Source organism: Halyomorpha halys, unplaced genomic scaffold, assembly GCF_000696795.3.
Source record: "Halyomorpha halys isolate HHAL.00 unplaced genomic scaffold, Hhal_1.1 Scaffold518.1, whole genome shotgun sequence".
Classification (NCBI taxonomy): Eukaryota; Metazoa; Arthropoda; class Insecta; order Hemiptera; family Pentatomidae; genus Halyomorpha; species Halyomorpha halys.
The window spans coordinates 699854-722990 of record NW_027110901.1 but is presented as its reverse complement, the minus strand read 5'-3'; the positions used below and the strand labels follow the sequence as shown (position 1 = coordinate 722990).

Genomic DNA, 23137 nt, shown 5'->3' with positions numbered 1-23137 from the left:
AACATTTGTAATTATGGTTTTATAACATTATGTGCACTTAATTGCGAATTATAATTTTTTAGAATCTAAATTTTGATTTATTACTACTTATTTATTAATTTGCTTATAAATTTTTGCTCTCTACTCTCTCATATTATACAATTATTTGATCCTTCATTGTGTTGTAAAGGGATGTTCAATTATTCACTATAATTCATAAAATTATTCGCTCTTTATTATCGATTATTATTTTTCTTTGTCTTCTTTTTTTCAATTCAACGAAAAGTTACATTTCGATTAAATATTATTTATTTGTTTATATTTGGCTTTATGCTTTCTATTATTATACTATTATTTTAGCCTTTGTTATATTGAAAATGGATGTTTTCAATTTATTATTATAAGTTATTAAAATAATATCATTTGTTTATTTTTCGCTTTCAGCTCTAAGATACTTTGGAATTCGTCCAAGCATAAATTTTGTAATAATTTAATATTTTTGTCGGCCCAAGACTCCCATTGAGTTCCTGTACAGCCTAACCATGGTGGTGGTCAAGTTTTTCATTTTGTGGGATCACCACTTAATAAAAAAATCAACCCCCCAGGCCGGATTCGAACTGGTGCCGCCCACAGATCTCAGATTGATAGATCTGCGCCTATCAACCTGAGCTACGGACAGCCCTAATTTTTTCATTGTTATATATTTCAGTTTTTTTTTAGTTTCTAATCTCATGTTATATTTTACATATATATATATATATATATATTGTGAGCATGCTCATAATGGGATGTAATTTAGTTTGCAATTTGTATTTATTTATTTTTTGACCATTGAGTATTAAAAATTAATGTTTAATTTTTATCTTTTCCTTGCGAGTATTTTTTTTTTCTCAACATCGTAACCCACATGTCTCTCTTCCAGCGCATACTTATGTTACCTCGGCAAGTGAAAAGGTTCAGTTGAACGTCTCATTTCAGGTAACAGATAGTATCAACCCAAAATGACATCAGTTTGTAAACCATTTCCCGGAGTAACAATCAATGTAAAATAAATACACTTGCATAGTAATCCGCAGATGAAACTAATAATGCTACTCTGAGGAAAACTCATTTCGTGCACTCTCCAGTGAACCCAGTTTTGTGAGCCCTGCAATCAATCATCAGTCCTTACCCTAGAAAATCGATGAGTACATTTCTCCTAAACAATCGGTACGGGTTGGGATGAATAAGCTTCCAGCAATTATGAGGTTGGCATAGCCATTAATAACTAATCCCAATTCAAAACCATGAGCGGCTACTAATAAAGGCGGGCGATTCCTGATCTGGTTGCTAAGACTGCTAAGGTACTAAGACGTGAATAATTCAAAGCACTAAGCGAGCGCTGGCTGCTAGCTCTATGGCAGTTCCCATTAAAAGTTAAGGACCCCGCCGGTCTCTTCAAATCTTCCCTTGTATGCCTTTTCACGGACCCAATATAAACTTCTCCGTCGATATTCTCTTTTCGACTCGATAAAGTAACTAAATATTCGATATTTAGAGTATCGATCATCTAGATTTAACAAAACTCTTGTGTTAAAAAAAAAAAGTTTTTTCATAGAGGTATTTCGTATACTGAAATTCATTATATCAAAGTTTGTATGAAATGAAATATAGTTTATTATTCTGGGACTAGACCCCTTTAGATAGTAAGTAGTAATTGTAATATTACCATATATTGACCAAAATCAATGTAGTCGCACTTATTTTATAACCTATATTAAAATTGTATATAAATAATTTAGATCCAGAAACAAAAAAATAATTGACTAAAAACAAAACAAAAAGGCAGTTCCAATATTTAGTGTTAATGAATGATATTGGCTGCGCGGTGGCACCATTCCATTCCTCAGAATACCCGTCGTCTCCTAGTATCCTCTTGTTTTCTCCCACTTCCACTAAGGTTACTTGGTCTACGGTGGGCTATCTTCAGGTCTGGAGTTGAGACTAAAGAGACTCATGAATTGCTTCATAAGGTTTATCTTCAGGTTTCTCAGGCGCTCTCAAGTCTCCTTTTAGTATACCGAGTTGAAGTGGCTCTATCCAGCCTCCCGAAGGCCTACTTGATGTTTTCTTATTCTAAATTTTTTAAATTAAAACCTGTATCGTTGATTTCCTCACTCTACGATCATCCATTCATTCATTAAACACAAGATCCCATGTAATCGAGTTATATAAACCCTTCTATAGAACCGCCTTCTTAGCAAATCCTTCGCCATATGTGCAACCTCTGGAATTCCCTTCCTATCTCCATTCGCCAATCCTCATCCATCCTTTCCTTTTAACACCTATTCCTTCGCCTACCAAACCAAACCTTCTCATCATTGTGAGTTTTGTATACAGCCATTATTGATTACTATTATAAATTATAATTTAACCTAAGGTTTTTATGTTATTTCAACATATATACTGAAACCTTTAAATGTTTGACAGACAATTTACCTTAAATTGTGAACGATGTCAACATTCTTATGGGACATATGTCCCAGAATAACATATTTTTAAAAATTTCTTTTCATAGTTATATACTTTCAATTAATTGAGTGATCAGTAGTTATTAAGAGGTATCTCAACGTTTAGCCGTTTTTTAAGCAGAAGAAATTCGTAGTACAAAAAAAAGCTCTTTCTAATGATGCAAAAAATGAGGAGATTAGGTTATTCGTTCCAACGTTTTCTACAAGAAAGTAGCACCTCTAATAATTTCAATGAATCCAAAGATTGCGATAAATACGAACTTGAGAATGGATCTTAGTGTGATACACTGTTATGAAGAAGAAACATGTAATGCGAAACACGAAACACATTTGGAACTCGCTATTATCTAAAAAGTCGCTGTCACATCCCAGACATACACCCGCATTAAAAATGTGTAACTTCAGTTACGTACGACTTTTCCAATCTAGGCTGTTTACACACACATAGAGCATTCTGGAAGACTTGGTTATTTTGACACAGGGAATCATAAATCTAGTATTTCATATGCTATGAGAAATCAACTAACATTTTTTGTTGTGTTTTTTAAGCTACATCAATATTTGTTTTCATTTTACAACAAAACTCAAGGCTCAATCAATGTATAATTGTGATATTGAGAAACACTGTGTCTTAATTTATTTTATGAATGAAAGTTTTTGAACAAAATTATTAACGTCTAATATATAAAAATGAACATTTCTAAGGTTCCGATTTTATAGATAAAAAAATTATTAACAAAATTAATCATTTTTTGGTTTGTAGCTCAAAAACTTTTATAATTTTTATATTTCAATCGAATTGTCTTTTAAATGAATATATATACATATAATGAGGATTTTTATAAAGTAAGGTCAACAACTTTTTTTTTTGGAAAAATCAAATCATATTCGTTTTAAGTGTCGTTCGAAATCTCCAAAATATTATTTTTCAAAGAAATTAAAAATTGGAAATTTAGCTGTTACCTCTTTATATTACTTTAGTTATTCTCTCATCACTTCATGTATATATTAATTCATAAAAGTTTCAATATTGTTCAATTAATGCATATACATTCTTAAAAATGACAATAGTGGAGCATTGCCGGGTCTGCTAGTATTAAATATTTAATTATATTTTATTAAATACTTAATATATAATTAAAAACTAACACATTTGTTCCTTTCAGATCCTCATTGTACTGCTGATTACTCTGAGCCGCTCTGGCAGCCTGCCCTGTTCTTTCAACAGAATGTGTTCTTGCAAAACCCTACACAATGCAACGCAAGATGTCTCTTGTGTGTCAGTACCACTCTCCCGGATACCAGGTATTTTAAACAGATATATAATGTAGGAAGTAGATTTAATTAGTAATTTCAATTAATGTGAAATGCTGCCCAAAGTTATATATATATATATATATATATATATTTTACGAACAATAAAAGATTGGCTTCCAGTTAAAATTCCACATATCGATTGAATGTACTATACTGAATTAAAAACTACTTGAGTTAAATTAAGTCTAACTCAAGAATTAAGTACTGCAGATCTCTGATTGCAACTGAACACGGGCTATTAACAGACATTGAGCATTTCTGATTCCCATTAGTATATTTAACCGAAGTAACAACATAAGATACTAACCAAACCCAAAATTCAAGTTTGAAGAACATTTTTAAAATTATTCTTCTAATTTAAAGAAGCTGTTTCGAAGTATCAATTTGGCAAAAAGTTGTCAAGTGTAGAACGTCATTTAAATCATAATTCTTAAGCAAATGTATAATTTTAGAAACTTATAGGAAGCATAATTTAATTTTTGATATAAAATATTTTTACTTAGAAAGTTTTCAATTTTATGAATAAAAACCTGTTCGAAGATTTTTCCTAGACCTAAAATTCTATCTCCATCTAAATTAGAACCTATAGAATACACGACTAATATATACGTTTTGCCTTTTACTTATCAATGTAAGAAATATATAGTAACTTTTGAGGTTCCCTAAGTCCAAATAACCTAGACTCCCAAATGTTTTGTGTTTCTATGTGTGAACAGCCTAGCTCAAATAAAATAGGTGTGAAAGCATATCGATTAAATCGACTAACTGGATATGTCACTTTAGGGAATCGATTTTTCACATTTCTCATGCAAATAGACGCAGCATTACTCTAAATGGAATAAGAACCGCTTGTCAGGGTTAATGAAAAAAAAAATCGCGTATCATTTCAAACGGTTATTCTATAGCTAACAACATTTTCATATATAGCATAAAATCTTAAAATAATTTTGTAATAGTTAAGAGATTAGTATTAATTTTCACAACTTATTATGTTATTAAAAAACACGGGTAAACTAGCTGGTTTTATCAAATAAAATTTTATAATAATTTTTATATTACTAAGATAGGGACGGCAGAATATTAATCTAGTAGTATTAATAACTTAAAATATCTTTCTAAGCTTGTATAAATTCTATCTATTGCAGATGTTTTTTAATATACACATCGCGAAAGGGTGGAATCTAAGATAAAATTAATTACTAGAACTATTTTGGCTTGTATCACCGTATAAGTTTACATAAACAGCTTATTAAGAAATAGTCCATTTACTTGAATAGCAGTGTTCGATAGAGGTTCAACTACTGGGCCTTTTTATTAGGTTGAAATAGTAAATAGTATTATAAATTAAAATCTCTTTTAGCTAATAAGCCGTTAATATTAATCTTAAATGGTATTAAATATTACTGACTTGCATTTAAGAGAGTCATAAACTTAACAATGTTAACAAAGATAATTAGGTCGTTAATTTAAATTACACTTTTTTTTTCTTTTTTTTAATTATGTACTACAGCATTGCTTGCAAATCTATTCATTGAATAGCCTTCATTTGAAGCATTCCCCTATACACCAGAAAAAACAGCTTATAGTTGAAGTGGATTTGAAGTTTTATTATTTTTTAAACTTGATATAAACTAAAAATTACTAAGTTGCTAGACTCACAAAAATAAATCAAGCACAAAATATTTATAACTTCGTTGGAATAGCATCATTGCTAATTGATTTATTATTAATGACATATCCTGTCGATCCTTTCTGATACAGCATGAGGCAAAATTATCACATAATTATATACATTGTACTCCTAATAATCCCTCGCTTCAACCAAAAAAACTCACTAGATCGATTCCTATTCCTGATATGATATTGTTTAGCCTTATGAAAATGACAGCCTTTAACCTGTTTTTTAATTGTACAATTCATAACTGAGAATCCAGGAATCATAAACGGCATTTAATAATTACCAAGATAAAAAAGAGTCGTTAACACCGCTCAATTATCTTAATTTTTATCGTAAATTAATTATTTTGACATAAAACCTATTGCTTAGGTTTATTACAGTAAAATTAAATTTAATCGATTAATACGAATTATTTGGTTTTAAAGTCAGAGCAGTAACAAAACCAATGTTAGCAAAAAGTCAAGAGGATTTTTTGAATTCAACTTAGTTTTTTCGTTGCAGTTATTTTTTTGGCACATGGTAATATATTCTGTCTATATAGTACTACATGGTGGAAGAGGGTAGCACATTGGTAAGCTGTAATTCTTACTCCAAGGACCAGGATTCGAATCTGCCTGTGTGGATCTTTTTTGTTTTACCTACTATAGCCGGGAGTTGGACCAGTCAGTAAAAATCGGGCGACAAAGCGTAATTCTGACCAAATCATTTCCTCGAACAACCGTTGATCTAGTAACGATAATTTTAACTAATAGTAATTAGTTTTATATCAGTAGGAATATAACTGCTCTCGCAGGACATTTATTTCTCGTTTGTTCACATTTCGTACAACCATTTCCAGATGAAATGGAAGTTCATTCGTTTCAAATATCAGGGCCGGGACATATCTGAACAGTCTATTCACATAATAGCTAGTCCAAAAGCCCCACTTCTAGGATGGTTTTTTATTCAAACAGTAACTAAGTCCAGGTTATTTTTTTCTGACTAATCTGCACCACGGTCACTTAGGGCATATAGTACGCCGTCCTTTACTCTGTCCAGAACAGGCTAGGTGCCTTTGCAAATTTGGATATCAAATACGGATCAACCATCAAGCTTAGGATCTACGATAAGATCTCGTCCAGAGGTGAGGATTCCAGTGCATCACATCTAGATATGACGTGATAGGCAGTATCATCATCCTTCCGCAGAACCTGCAGATTGGTGGTTCTATTAATCTTATATTATAGAGATGTTTATTCAGCTGACCGTGTCCTGTATATAGTCCTGTCACTCACCTTAAAATAATCCTGTCCATGTGAAGAAGTTCATTACTTCTTATTGTACAAGAACCTTTATAAAGGTTATTTACTACTATGCCTTAATGCGTATACATCTAAATGGAACATTTTAATTTTTTTTTTCAATAATGATACTATTTTATGAGATACTATTAATTGAATATTTTCATCTACCTTAATGAACATTGAAACTTAGAAATTAGAATTAATGTTAATCATAATAATAATAATAATAATAATAATAATAATAATAACAATTTATTTGTTTGTTTATGTGGAAACCCCCGTACAAATATGGTTAGCCTATAAAATACATAATTGAATATATCATTGTAGTTATTTTATAAAATTAATGTTAAGTCATTAGATGATTATTATTTTTTCTTTCTTTTGCTTTTTTTTATTATACTAATAAATATAGTTATGATTTATATAGTTATATTCTTTCCTTGGAAGAATCAATAAATAGTCTTTATCTACTAAAAGCAGATTGATTATTTAAAAAATAATCTTAATTTTAATTTATTTACCATCAAATACTTGAAATGGGCGAGGCTCTACTATTAATACAAGAGCCAAATAGGAGAAAAGTAAATTAATTTAAACAAATTTTTAATTACATTAATGAAATCTATGCATAATTACTAGTCAAAGTAGATAGGTCTGCTAATTACAGTTAGGATAAATAAAACATGGCTGCTGTTTCAAAACGTTAAAAAAATATTAATTTTCTTTCGGAGCTCCATATCTTTAAAATTAGCTACCATAACATCATTTAAAGGAAAGTAAATTTGCTAAAATATGAGCCCTAATAGAACTATTTATATTTAATAGTTCCTCAAATATAATTTTTTTTTTTAAAGTACTATTCCATAAAAAAATGCACTTGAAAATATATATGTATATATAGTTGACCGTAAAAATTGATGTATAGGAAGATGGTCAGGGTTGGGGTCAAAGGAAAACAAAAATAGTTTACAACTATTTATTTTCCGACTTTTGGGGAATTCCCACTTTGTAGGGCTTCATCAGGGCTAAAAAGATACAAAATGATACAATGATAAGAATAAAAATACAATGATAAGAATAAAAACAAGTAACATTGAAAATCAGTTGTTAGTGAATTTATTTTGGGAAATCTATATATCAGGAACAAGTTTACGTATAAATGTCTATAAGCACTCATATTAAAGCTAGTTTAATGTGCCATAAAGTAGTTTATGAGGTTTATCTTCATAGGAGAAGTAGTTTTTATGAAATAAATTTACAAAATGATGATTTTTAGTATTAAACGTACAGATGTCAACATTCAAAATAAAGCTACATTAACGTACTAAAAAGTAGTGTATTGAATGTATCTTCATAGAGGTTGTGGTTATTATGATATTCGCATATATTTATTAAATTTTGTCTGAACAGCTATAAATCAACATTTTGTGATTTTATATTAGCAAATATTATACTTGTCAGACTTGACAATTTTGAGTAGTAATTATACATAGTTTTCACTAAAGTAATAAAAAAAAATAGGGTGAAATAACTGATTTTTTTTTCCACCGGGCTCTTTTACTCTACAGGATACAGATTGGGATCCTAAGAAGCCATTTTATCGTATTCTTGAGCAATGCAGATAAGTCTCAGCGGCTACTCAATGCAATAGAAGCAGATCCATCCCAAGAACTCTGATATTATCGAGCTAACCTGCTGCTAGTGGAGGAAACGTGGAGAAGATGGAACGTAAGGGCTCTAAAAAGTAACTGAGTGCTAACGGGAGAGAGTGAGATGCGGAACACGTCCTAAAGGCGACAGTAACACTTAGCTATATAGTAACACTTTCTCTATATAGTCACCTCACTTCATTGATTGCCCTAGCCTTTCAGCTTCAATATACCTTGTCCCAAACATAAAAATACTTTTTCTGTGTTCACTCCTATTGCCTTCCCATTTCCAGCAGCTTATAATTTTCTATGTCAGGAAAGATTTTTTTTTGAAATATTGGATCCTGCAAAAAAAAAAGGCCAAACGTCGAGTAAAAATAACATTTTTTACATTATTATGACTAAAACTATTATTAAATTATGACTAAAACCAAAAGTGGTTATTTTCACTTTATATTACAAAATAGTTAAACTTGTATGTAATAAAATTATATCAGTATTTCCTTCTCGAAAATATTAAATTGCTGAGTGAAAGCCACTAAACTAATTATAATAAACAAGTAAATAATGTATTTAATTCAACCAGAATGAAGAACAAAGATACTGCAGCAGAAAAGGGATTAATGGATGCAAAAGAAAGTATCGAAACGTGTCAAACAAGGCGATTTGATTTCGCACTTTTTATTAGGACACCTTAAAAATCTGGATTCATGTTATCCTTACACAAAAAAGAGGCTTAATTTTTTTTAAATATATATTTTTATATGCAATTATAAAAAATTATATCTTTTTCATTTTATTTCACTAATATTAAAAAATAATGAGATAGTGGAGGAACTGACAGGCAGGATACCACGAGGAATAGATATTGCCTAAATTAAATACACAGACAGCCACCAACTTAAACCCAGTTAAATTAAGTTTTGATGTATTGAAGCTGCTGTGTTATGCATTAAGTTATTTAAATGAAAAATAATAATGTCATTTAGTTAGTTTTTCTTTAATTTGAGAAAGGAATATGGATAAAAAGTATATTTTTTATTAATATCATGTTATCTTAGAAAACCACTTAGAATAAAGAACTAAAATAGGACTATACATTATTAAAAGGCTGAAAAATGATCTTAAAGGTAAATAAAGAGCATGCAGTTTAGAAGCTAAGAATGAGTGATCTTGGGCTGTTATTGGTTAGGGTGATGTATCGGCAGTCGGATAGTTCTTGAATAACGATTCAGAACCAACCCTTCAGCTAAGTTGTAAGTTTTAGCTTCTTCTTCTTAAGAAGTCCTTTAAAGTTTCTAGGTTATGCAGTTATAGCTTTCATGCAAAGATATATTCCATCAGCTCTGAAGCAAAGATGGTATATTCCTTGATGTAGCCAAGGTATTTAGCAAAGTATGGCATCAGGGACTTTAAACTTAAATCACTTATCCCTGCTACTTATTACCTAATATGTCACTCTTTTCTTTCTGTCAGGTCTTCCACTAAAAGGCAAGGTTCAAAAACATCTTCTATCTATCCAATCAAGGTCGGGGTGCCTCAAGGTTCGATTCTGATACCACTGTTACACACAATATATATACATGATCTCCCAATCGACAATGTCACCCCCACAGCAACCTAATCTGACGATACAGCCATCCTCACAAGACTTACGGACTCCAAGGAAGTTTCACGGACCCAACAAAACTATTTAATAAAATTTCAGGACTGGCTTAAACTTTTTAAAATCCAATTAAATGACGACCAGAAGGATAACATGGGGTAATCATGTGAAGCAGTCGCGGCTTACGTCAAATTAGCATCTAAAGCTCCTTAATTCTCTATTTCTCAGATGATCCACACTAACATTAAGAATATAAACACATACCTACTTACTGAAATTTATTAAGATATATTTTCTGAATTTTCCTACCAAGTAAATAAAAAAAACAAAAAAAAAAAAAAAAAAACACCCGTATTACAGGAAGAATTTACCATATAAAGGAATTTGTAGTGTAAATGGTTTAAATATGGGGGGAAAACTATTGAATGGCCTGCCCACTTCAATCTTAGTCGATGAAGATCTTCTTGCCCCTGGACTGAAAAGGCGCAAAACTGAAGACTAACCGAAAACTGAACACTGTAAATTGTATTATAAAAATTGCAAGTAGTTATATTAGCAGCAGCTCGGTGATACGCATACATTTGGAACTTCTACACAGCTGTATTACTCCTAAAGGTAGGGGAAGGTGAAAATAAATAAATACATATGTTTACACGTGAAGCAGTTGTAACCGAATGAGTTAGAGCGTCACCTTAGTACCTCGAGTCTGCAGCGGCGCCAGCTTGATTCCGGAATAGGGCGGTTGACTTTCATTTTGTGGTAATTCCACGGAATAAAAACTTAACCCTCTCTATTTGGTGAGAATAGAAAAAACACCGTATGTCAGAAAGAGTCAGGTAACAGATAAATAAAAAAAAAATATATATAGAAAAATATGTTTACTGTAATACTTATAAAATTATACCGTATAAACCAGAGTAAACTCTGGTCCTAGACCGTGAGCTGGTGACAAAAAAAAAAAAAAAAAAAAAAAAAAGATCACTTATTTAATATATTCGTGACTAAGTTTTGAACTTGTATATATGTCTGAAATGAAATACACACTTTTGCTTCTAAATAAACAATGGCGGCAGTGTGACGACAGCTTGGTCGAAGAAACGAAGCAAAGGGGGAGGCAAATAAGCGCAAAAGATCTGGTAGTTGAAATGTTTTGAGTTATTTGGTTTTGGATCGACACAAAAAATCTGAATTCATGACCTCAGCAGACGACCGGAAGATTGTTGCTAGTGAATAAATAGAGTTTATCTTATTTAAAAAAACCCAAAATACCTTAGAAACTATTAACTTAGAAATAAACTAGCTATTTCGTCTGGGTTTCAGACAATCAAAGGAATATAGCATTATAAGAGTTTTTAGTACGCATTCTACTGTGGGTATATCCAGTGAGGGCCGGAGGGACGGGGAGGGGAGGCAGCTACAATTGATAAAAATAATTTTTTTCCCTGCTGAAATGCCACAACCTAAACGACTTATTTTATATATTCCTGACTAAGGTTTGAACTTGTATATATGTATGAAATGAAATACACACTTTTGCTTTTAAATAAACAATGGCGGCAGTGTGGCGACTATGTTAACCCTGTAATTTACCTTGTTGAAAAAAAAAGTATATGTGGATAAAATACTTTTTTGTTTCTTAATAATGAAAGCAGTATAAATTAAAATAACCATTTCATTTCAAATCTACCATAGGGAAATATAAAATAATAAATCGTTGAGCTAAGATGGTACTAAAGTCCCGATTAATATATTTTAGAGCTTAATTTTTAAACAGTAAGTACCAATTAGGCTGAGTAACGATAGTTTATTTTATGCTGATACAACCAAAGGCACATCTTTCATAATTTAAAAGAACAGGAATTATACGAGGAGAAGATGGTTGGGGGTGCGGTCAATGATAAACACAAATAAGTTGCATTAACCTATTTTATTGTGCCAACGTTTCGGCTAGAGTTTCTAGCCTTCTTCAGGGCTAAAAACAGAACAAGATAACAAAACACAGTAAGTATAGAAAAATAAAAAAACAGGAATTATAATTTTGCAGATCAGACAATTTAACTAATACAAGGAGCATACTGTAGCTGTGAATAACTAAGTAACTAACTAATAACTAACTAGACCTGCATAAAACGAATTTAAACAATTATTATGGTTATATAACGTCATTACGTTTGATATGGTTAAGTTTACAAACGTTGTTAATTTAAAAAGTAAGTTCCTAATCTCAATTCTTGTATTTTTTAAATAACAAAAAAAAAAGGCAGCAACCCCTTCAATCAATTTTCCCGTTTGAACAGTCTTTCTTCCCTCATTTCCCCCCCCTTTTTTTGATCATTATTGTACAGCTGCTGAATACAAATCAGAATAAAAAGAGAAACAGAAGAGAAGTAGTTGAAAACTTAAAGCTATCTGCTTTCTTTAACATTGGAAATATTCTAATCGATCAGTTTATAAACTATTATAAACTCTTTTATATAATTATTAATAATACTAAAAACTACAATAAAATATATACGCAACATAAATTCCAATATATTATAGAATATCTCACACCATTATCAGTATTCATTTTATTAAAATAGGTACCTGATTAGTACTATAAATGAAACTCATTTTCAAAATCATCACTAATCATCTCTTAAGTGATCAAATTATTATTAGCTAACCGTTATGACAATGGACAACTAGCTTATTAAAACTAACAGATATTGTATTTTCTGAGTTCACATATTTTTTTTAGTTTTTTTTTCTTTGTTTTTAAATTTTAAATATCTAACATACTGCTGAGCATTTTAAGTAAAACTGATTATTTTATATTGTTTTATTGCAAAAAAACCATACATAAAAAAAGAGTTATTTTTTATATGATAAAATATATTGTGTTATGATTTGGCCTTCTTGTTGTAAAACATTCAATGAAAATAATAAGGATAGTTTCTGAGGACCTGATAGCAGAGCACAATGTTGGGAAGGTCCCACAGTTTTTGGTTCAGGAATTTGTGGGTTCGATTCTCACATATATCAGTCAAAATGAATTTCAGGGCAGCCCCGTAAAATCCATAGAAAACAAAAAGGATTTTTGAAATAAATGAAAACGACATGTTCTATGAACGAAATAAAGAAAAATTACGAACAGTTCTTTCCGCAGTCATAGTTCGTAAAACAGTGCTATAGAAAATATGAATAACTACTATTGAATAAAATCATGGCGAATTGGAAATTAATGTAAATTTGAAATTGTAAAGGTATTGTTATGCTGTTAATGCATTATATATATTTTCACAAACTGTGAAACCATGTTTAGAGAAGGGCACATATAACTATAAAAGGCTATTTCGGTGAAAGTTGAAAGCTCCCGGATAATTGAATTTTTGATGTTTGCCCATTGACAGCTCCACTGTGCCCTAGCTTCAGTCATTGAAAATTTTGTGCTATACGTTGGTTTAAGGGCTGTCATTCAAGCCTAATGAAATTATTGAATTGAATGAACTTTATTTAAAATTAAATAAGTTTCATTCGAATTATTTTTATTACAGAAAATTCAATTCTTAGACATCTGAACATAAATTTTATTTCTTTTTATTATTTGAAATCCTTATTTATGCCAAGTTAGACAGAAAGGGTCTATATCGAAGATAAAATAAATACTTATACTGTAACCTGATAAAATCTGATATTCGTATGAATTATTCCAATTACATCTACTATCACTAATTTTACATATTACTTGATTTTATTGTAATAATTATTTTTCAGTTATAATAAAGTCACATTGACTATAGTCAATTATTTTTTAAACTAAATGTACAATACTTATAATGATAAAATTTTCAGTTCATAATTCACTCAAGTACGTGACCCAAGTAAGCCTAACTTGTTTTATAACATGTATGCGACGTATATTAAATCAGTTGCAGATTTAAAGTTTTATAATATACATTTTTAGTTTCAGACCTCATAATAATGAAAACAAAATTTTAAAAAATGTTCACTAATGATTTGTCTTCATTCAGACAAACCATGGATTCATCATATTATCCCATTTCCTTTAACTTATCCTGCACCATTATAAGTAATAATATGTTTATAATTCAATATAAATTTTTATATCCGACACGGAGGACCAAATTATAGTGTTTTAACTAAAGTAAAATTACTAAATAAATAATTTACCGTATAATTTAAAATTATGAAGATGATGGTCATGTTTGCCTTAAAAAGAGAAACAAAAATAGTTAAAACTATTTATTTTCCGATGTTTCGCCCCACTTTATAGATCTTCGTTAGGGCTGTTCAAGTTGATAGCTTTTTTTAATTATTTTCTTCTCTTTTGACCGCTACTCTGACCATCTTTTTCATAATTTTAAATTACAATAAACTTAATTTATAATGATGTGTCGTACATATTCAATTCAATGTATGATATATATATATATGTTTTTTTTATTTCAGATTTCCCTACGTGGACTCAGAACGTGGATGTATTGGAAAGTGGCCTGGAGGTAGTTGAAAGCGATAGCATGGTCTTGCCATTACTCGTATCCCTCCGACTCACCAGCAACAGACTGCTCCTGATTCAGGAGAAGGCAATGCTGTAAGCCATTATTATACATTACAATTATATACATCGTTTAAAGGGTAAAATAATAATAATAAATATCGTTCAACATATAATCAAAGAAATGAAACCTTTTAAATCGGTATCAAGTACGTTATTTGCAGTTTAAACGTCAGTTTTACAATTTCGGTGACATTGAGTGGGTTCTATTCAACTTCAAGGAGAATGAAAGATATAAATCATATCTAACAGTCTGTTCCTATACTAGAGTAATTACACCCAGAAATGGACTATCATATAAATGTTGTTAATTGACCGTAGATGGATATGAAGAGAAGATGGTTGCGGTCCAGTGAGCAAATATACACAAATAAAAGAAACTTATTTATTTGTACCGGCGTTTATACCTGAATTTCAGGACTTCATTAGAAATAAAAAAACAAAATGAGATAACAACCTTAATTCAGGTAACATAAGAATAAATGTAAAGTAATCATAAACAAACTAGGAAATATGCATAATAATCAATTAATCATAAAAAAAAAAAAAAAAAATTCAAAACTAAAAATTTAAAAACAGTGTTGTTCTTTGCTGACCGCACCCCCCGACAAACTTCTTCAATCATTAATCTACGGTCAACTATCTATACCTCATTTTGTTTATAATAGTTTCATTTATATATTTCGCTGTTCTTATCTCGTTTTGTTTCTCAACTCTGATAAAAGGCCAGAAATTCAGGTCAAATTACATAAGTTTTGATTATTTTTGTATCTTTGCAGACCCTCCACCACCTTCGACCATCAGGCGTTCTCATATAAGATGGCTCTATCCCGTCCGGAGACAATACCTCCTTGGAAATTTTCAGTTCCAATCCCTAATAACAACAAAACAAACCTTCCTACACCATTGACATCCTCACCCAACATTGTATCCATTCACCTTGAATGGTGTTCATCGCCTGTTAAACACAAGATCCCTACCTACCAATCTCTATATCCCTTCCCACAGAACTGTCTCATTTAAAAAATCCTTTGTTTTCCGAGCTACCTCATTTTGGATCTCCTTTCCCATATCCATCCGTAAAAAACTTTCCTTAACCTTATTCAAACACCAACTATTTATCTATCACCTAGACTATCAAATTTCCGTGAACTTGTGAATAATAGAAAACATAAGTATGGATAAATATGTATCTTTGTTCATATTTTATTTTATATAAATATTGTAATAGTTTAATTTAATTATGTTCAAAAGTTAATGTAGCCAGACAAAAGCTGCTAAAACTGTTATTCTTCAGGAACCAACTGTCCCTGAATAAAGTTTGATTTTCATTTCCTTTAATTTTTTCTGCCCATATAAATGTATGATGATTACATTTCATTCTAATAATAATAATTTTTTCTAATTGCGTATTATTTATGAAATACACGAATAATAGTTTGAAAAATGAATTAACCTATCTGAAATTTCAATGCTGTCTATACCTTGCGCTGTGACGGGTCATTCGCGCTGTAGCGTGACAACCAAACCTGCAGTTTTTGAAACACGCAAACTCTTTGATGTACAATTATTGCATCAAAATAAAAATAAAGAATCGTGAGTTATAACTGCTCTTACATGCTTGTATTTTATATCCTAACTTCACATACAAAAGAAGTTTTACTCATAAAAATTAAGTTATATTTTTTTTTTTTCGTATGTAAAATACAAATTCTTGCAGATTTATTGTTCTATAACAGTAAATCTCTGTATGGGTTTGGCCTTGGAATTCAACATTCTTTTTTATCGATAGATAAGCGAATTTAAATCGATTTATACAAAATACTCTGTTGTTTTTATATTCCGCTTTTGTAAATATTGTAAGAGTAAACTAATATATGTTAACGGTAAGGAAAGAGAACATAATAAAATGAGAATACAAATATTATTTCAAACTTTACAATATTTTATGAAAACGGAACTTCAGCGTTATGTAAGGGAAACGGGACGCATTGAGTGAATCGAAATAAAAAAAAATGCACTGAAAAATCAGAAGTTAGTGAATTTGTTTTGATAAGTCGATATCTCAAAAACCATTCGTCGTACAGAGATTTGTTAGCACTCAAATTAAAGCTAGTTTAATGTACTTTACGTTAGTTTATGACGTTAGTTCTAAAGTTTTTTTTAACGTTTTGAAACAGCCGCCATTTTTTATTCTCCCTACTTATACTTGGCATACTTCAATCAATCTCGACTTGTAATTATGCATAGTTTTCATTAAAGTAATAAAAAATCGGGGTGAAATAATTGACTTTTGTATTCACTGGATTGAATAGTACAATCCTGGGATCTTGTACTAATAGAACCATCATAGGTTTTAGGCATGAGTGTCAAAATGAAATATAGATTGCAGGAGTAACCTGCAGGTATATATTTTATGACTATTTTTTTATTCAACAATTGAAATTTTATAAAATTTAATTTACATTTACCATATTATTTCAGGGAATACTGTTTCAAATTCTTTATAATGCGGTTATAATTGGGCATGAAGGAAAATTGTAATCAGTTTTAATCAAATCCTAAGCTCGTAACTAATACTCAAGCAGAAATTAAGTAGCTCGTGATAAAATAAAGTAATTAAGCTTGATGACAGAATATTTTATTACCCAGATTCTTATCGATGTACGCTGTTATTAATCATCCCTATAGTAAATGTTCACCGTTGTGAAATTAAGATTATTTTTTTTTTTATATTCAGATCCCAGTTATAACCGTAACATTTCATTTATCTTTAGTTATATATTTATCATTCATATTTACCCACGCTCAGCGAAGTAGGGGGTGAGTTAAAATAAAAGAGATAATAATAAAAGGGGAAAAAGGAAAAAAAAAACAATAAAGAATAAATCGCTCCTAAGTGCGCCACGTTATTTTTCCCTTGGAAATAACGAAAACCCCTAACCACAATGAAAAAAAAGAAACATCTCTTATCAAACAAAAAAAAATTCAAACTTACAAATTGACTTTACCTTAACTTAAATGCCCTAACCTGTCTAACTAAATTTACAGTTATCCCCTTTTCGGTCACCGTTTCACCTGCCCAAGAAGTAGCAAGACCCCTACCCACTCTCCCATCCAGGAAGTGTTGAAGAAAAGTTGGCACGCACTGCACTATGTTCCCACTTCTAGTGTTAATAACCCTCCATTGAAGTAGAATACCATAATTTAGAAAAGCAAAACATAAATGATAGTATTTCGTACATGGTGGTATTTCAATACAAACAGTAAAGACACAGGGCCTCATAAACTATAACCACTTCATATTGAACAATCGTAAACTGTTAAAAAACCAAACAGTAACCTTCCCAAAACAATGTCACCTTTAAAAACAAATTTGATCCTTTTTTTCTCAACTTTATTCTTTTCAAAACCTTCCAACGTTTCGACCCTCAGGTCATTCTCAAGGATACCTTTATTTTTATGTCATTTTCTTTTTTAAAATCTTTAAAATGCCGACTAATTGCCTTTGTCCCATATAACTTTTTTTATATAATTCCTTCATAAAGTTGCAAATGTAAATGAAAGAAAGAAAAGAAGGGGATTCTAAAAGTTTTAAATTTAAGAAGGAATTATATAAAAAAAGGTTATATGAGACAAAGGCAATTAGCCGGCATTTTTAAGATTTTAAAAAAGAAAATGACATCAAAATAAAGGTATCCTTGAGAATGACCTGAGGGTCGAAACGTTGGAAGGTTTTGAAAAGAATAAAGTTGAGAAAAAAAGGATCAAATTTGTTTTTAAATAAACTAAACCACTCTCAAACAAGAATCTATTAATAAAAATGTCACCTTATCTACGCCGATATTGTCAGTGATTTTTTTTTAACCATGACAACCGTAACACAGTTTTTTCATTAGTTGTTGCATTTATGTCCACCAGTGTTTCTTAGTTTAGTAGGTGGTCGGTGGACATTAACAAGGCCCATCAATGCATCATGAGTCCCAGTAGTCGAATCAACCCAATGGGTTAGTTAAATTGAGAAGCACATGGGTCCAAAGGTTTGATCCATACATAATGTAACCTAAATGCAACCTTAAGATGCAAGAGACCACATGAGGAATATTCGCAGATGATTTTTTTTTAATTTATGATTTAATATATATTAAAGCAAAAATATCGTGACAAGCAAGGTTTAAAATAAGCTAAGACAAACATTTCGGAGCGATTTAAATCTAAGTAATGTATTCTCATTAATTAATAAATCTTCATCACTGAACAAACGAACGAATTTGAAATTGAAAAGCCAACGATTTTTTTTTTAATTATATACGCTCAATTTTTTTTTATTAACAAACAGGTACATTACAAATGAAATGAATATTGAAGATTAATAAATTTGTGTAAAATAAGTGAGTGATAATAGTGCTAATTTAATCTGTAATTAAAAGTTTTAAAATTTAATGGAAAAGTGACAAAATGTGTTGATTTGTCTAAATGTATTGACCTGGGCAGAATAGCCTGCAAAAAGTTTGGGACTTGAAGACGTCAGGTACGAATGGTAATTAACCAAGCGCTGTGGTGCGAGCTTTGAACCTTAAAATACTCCAGGAAGAGAGACATAATAGAAGATAGCTCCACACATAAACGATTACTCAGATATCTCAACTTAGATTTTTTTTTCCAATCCATTCAAGATTAATTTAATAGCAATATCTCAAGTTCCAGTTGATACTTCTGAAACCAAAGCAAAAACGAATATTATATAAAACATTTCAAAGTAGGTATTTGTTATATCCTACAGACTCACCAGTCGTCACGTACATGTTTAAAAGGAAGGAGTTATACCGAAGCTGGTGATGAGGAAAGGGGAGACCCAATGTAGCGTAACGTTCCTGAGTAGCTATTGGAACGCTGAAGAGCGAAGGCTTTGGGATTCCTTTCAGTAATATCAAAATAATAGTTTGCTCTTACTAGCTTCTCTTCTTTGCTCCCCGGACCAAACTGATTCTACTAGCCTGGAAAATTTCCTTTTCATTTTATATTATGCATCTACCTCTTATGCTTATATTTTGTTTTTTATGTTCTTTACATTCTACCTCCTTTTTCTTAGCCGGATTTATCGGACCTTAAAATATTAAAAACTAGAACCCGAAAATACAAAACGGATATTTTTTTTTAAGTGTTCAAGTGAATAACTGTTCCTTTATAACTTTCTTTATTTTAATTTATCCTATACAATATTTCGGGGCCATCGCGAGTGAAGACTGTATAAAAATATTAACACCAGTTTCTTATACAATCTTAGATTTATGCAACAACATAGCAATATAGCAAAGTTATTGTAAAACTTTGATGTGTAATTAAATAAAACAGTATTGACTTAGAAAAACAATTCTTATATAATACTTATTGACATAATTGTGAACTCTCAATAATCTCTTAACCTAACCATAACAATCAAACAAAACACTTAACACACACACTGACTATATCGTATGTTAGAAAAACCTCTCGACTGTTACCATTGTTAATCGATATAAAATCAATACACTGTTACCATCGATAATCGACACAAAATCACTACAAAATGATGATGGGGCGATGTCAATAAATATCATAAGTTATTAGCAGAAAAAATAATATCCACCACATTATTTTTGATTTCCACTAGCCAATTCTAGGTTTTCTTTTCAATTTTTAAGAACAATTAAGATCTTCAAAAGAATTTCAATAAATTTCATGTTCTTCAAATTAAGAACAAAGACACAAACTGTATTTGTGAGATCAAGATATCATTTTAATTCGTAAATTAATATTCCAAATAAAATCTTTCAATGAAAGATCCTTCCATGATAAAAAATTAAACCTGCCATGGTAGTATAAAATCTGGTATATGAAAATAGATTAGTTATTATATCTATATAAGATCAAAATAGTGGATTATTGGGATGGACTACAATAGGCTCAGATTAGACATCTGCGACTAGCACCCTCTTTCAGCCTCCATTGGCTTTCAATACCCGGGACGAGGTTGATAGAGAAGCACCGGGATCTCGTGGATCCCTTCTTTTCCTCCACAAATGGAGGGCCAAGCTCAGCGTGGAGTTCCCCAGTCTGAATGTAAAAATTGTTAATAATAATAAATGTGTTAAAGATATTACTTTACTTTAAGTTTAATTTTGTTACAATTTATTATAATTTATTTTTTCTATAATATTTGATTCTCTCCAGCTAATGTGTTCTATTAGCTCTATTACTAATGTTTGGTGTACATATATGAAAGCTAGACAACTGGTATTTAAAATGCTTTTGCAAAAAATAAAAAACTTATCATGCTCTGTTTAGGCCCAAATAATAGAATGAAAAAGTAGTAGAAGTAAAATTTAGATGAAAACAATTTGCCCTTAACCTCACCTGAAATGGTAACCGGTATGAACACACACGTGTATAGTTTTTAGTATATCTTACCTGATACATGGAAAATGCCGTTTTCTAGAATCGCCCATACACGCGGTCCCAAACACTAAATACCATATTTGGTTAAAGTTATATGATACCCAACAAAGGAAATTTACACTAGGAAAACTAAAATGTCTTATATCGCTTGTTAAATATTAACACATTAGCCATATTTATTTTAACTACAACAATGGATATAACTGGAAATTTTCTTCTCCACTGCCGACTTAATTTATTTACTAGTATAATGCGTATATAATATATACAGATGTGATTGGAAATAATATTTGGCCAAAATTAAAACGTTACCTACACTCGCTTAGGAAACCAATTCAGCGAGAGGCCTAAATAAATATATGATTTTAACCCCATCATAGCCAGGAAGGGAATTGAGTTAGGGCTGACTGATAATTTGAAACGATATTTTATATAGGCCTAGAATAAATATCCCAACGGACATTTTTAGACGTTGGTTAGGACATTAATTATATCCAACCATTCCGCCACTATTACCTGCCTGTCCTCCCTACTCATGAGTTTCTTGGAGAAAAATATGGGAAAGTCATACTGATATGTTCAACAAACATTAATTTTTGTTAAATTATTTTTAATCGCATTAATATATGATTTTAACATTTTAAACAAAACTATTTGTGATTTAAACATTTATGAATTCTAGTTATATTTTATCCAACTTGTATATTTTCTCAATTCAGAAACTATCAAGAAGCACTGGTCAAACTAAACACATACTCGTGCACATGTTCATATGAGTACACCGATATATATATTATACAGGTGATCTAAAATATTTCATTTGTATTATAGAAGAACTCTATGGAATGATTATATTTAGTTAAAAATAATAGTAACCATTATAAACTATAACCATGTTCGTCTATGTGTGCATGTTTTATTTTTTTTGTTTTTTACGATGGTCGGTGGATGGGAAACGTATTCTTCAAAAGAAACGTATAGGCCCGTACCTATCCGTGTGTGGGATTTTTACCCTCTAAAATCACCGTCCTCAAGAAAACTCTACGCTAAACGGAAACCATCTCCTGTATGACTTGGTAACCATCGAATCTTTTCCTGTGGGACACCATCGGTCAGATTGTACTTCCTTTCGCCAATGTCTGAAAAATAAAACAGAACTCTATCTTTGAAGTAGTCTGTGAGAACCCTCATAATATAGGCTGCTACCGCCATAGTCCGAGTCGCTGTCTCTTCCCAGGTTTCGGAATGGAGCCTTCACGAATGCACGAATTGAAGAGATCGACAAAAAGATCCGTCCGTTTCCTGAGAGCCACCTTCAGAGCTACATTAGGAATTCCGTCCAATCCTGGTGCATTGCCATGTTGTAGGTCCGAGGCGATATCCTCTGTCTCTTCCTCTCTTCCTGCGTAATTTTTGGAAAGTCCGTTATATATATATATATATATAGTCAATACATTCAATACTATTCGCCTGTTCAGGGAATAGTGTTCTGACAATACTGTCTACAACATTTGATCTCCTGGGGAGCTGCATCGTGCCATTACAAAGTTTCTTAAGCGCTATTTTGTAAAGTCTACCCCGTGGGTTTCCATCTACCTCATCACAGAGTTCTCTCCATCACCGTGGTTTGCTTTCTTTAATGGCTTGTCGGAGGTTCCTTCTAGCTCTTTTGAACTCTACTTGAAGCACTGAAAGCTCCAGTAGACATTTCGCTCGCTGGTAACTTCTTCTTGCTTGGTTGCAACACCGGCGAAGTTCGTCGCCCATCCCTTCTTGTTCACCAAACCTAGCTTCCTATAGAAAGTGTAGCACATTCGATGTTAATGTTTACATGCACGCCAAAAATGAAGGGAGGGAGGGAAGGATGGAAGAAGGAGGGAGAAAGGGAGGTAAGGACGGAAATAGATAAATATATAGATAGAAAGATAGAGAGAGAGAGAGAGATGGTGAGGGGGGCAAAACAAAGCTTCAGCAATTTTAAACGTCACTCCATCATAGTAAAATCACTGATAAGCCAATTGAAGGCTGAGGGGACACGCAAACTGATAACGTTCTTGTCATTTACAGAACTCAAAAGTGGAATTTTAGAAAAGAGCTCGAATTTACACATAAGTAC

At 31.2% G+C, this 23137-nt stretch overlaps 1 protein-coding gene and 1 long non-coding RNA gene across 3 annotated transcripts in view; one reads left to right on the top strand and one right to left on the bottom strand.

Annotated features, from left to right (window-relative positions):
* The window catches only part of LOC106683789 (chaoptin), a 421009-nt gene that overhangs the window by 292875 nt on the left and 104997 nt on the right, over positions 1-23137 (top strand). The window contains exons 2-3 of the mRNA XM_067048991.1: positions 3656-3794; positions 14478-14619. Coding sequence (XP_066905092.1) covers positions 3656-3794; positions 14478-14619 — 281 coding nt within the window. The remainder of the gene's footprint in view (positions 1-3655; positions 3795-14477; positions 14620-23137) is intronic.
* On the bottom strand, positions 5294-21233 carry LOC136796144 (uncharacterized). 2 transcript variants are annotated; one of them, XR_010843850.1, is made up of 5 exons: positions 21034-21233; positions 19387-19580; positions 19070-19299; positions 8612-8763; positions 5294-5365 (listed from the first exon to the last, which is right to left on the bottom strand). It is a non-coding gene; the product is annotated as an uncharacterized lncRNA (long non-coding RNA). The 2 variants fall into 2 exon arrangements; XR_010843849.1 differs by lacking the exons at positions 5294-5365; positions 8612-8763 and adding an exon at positions 14462-14617.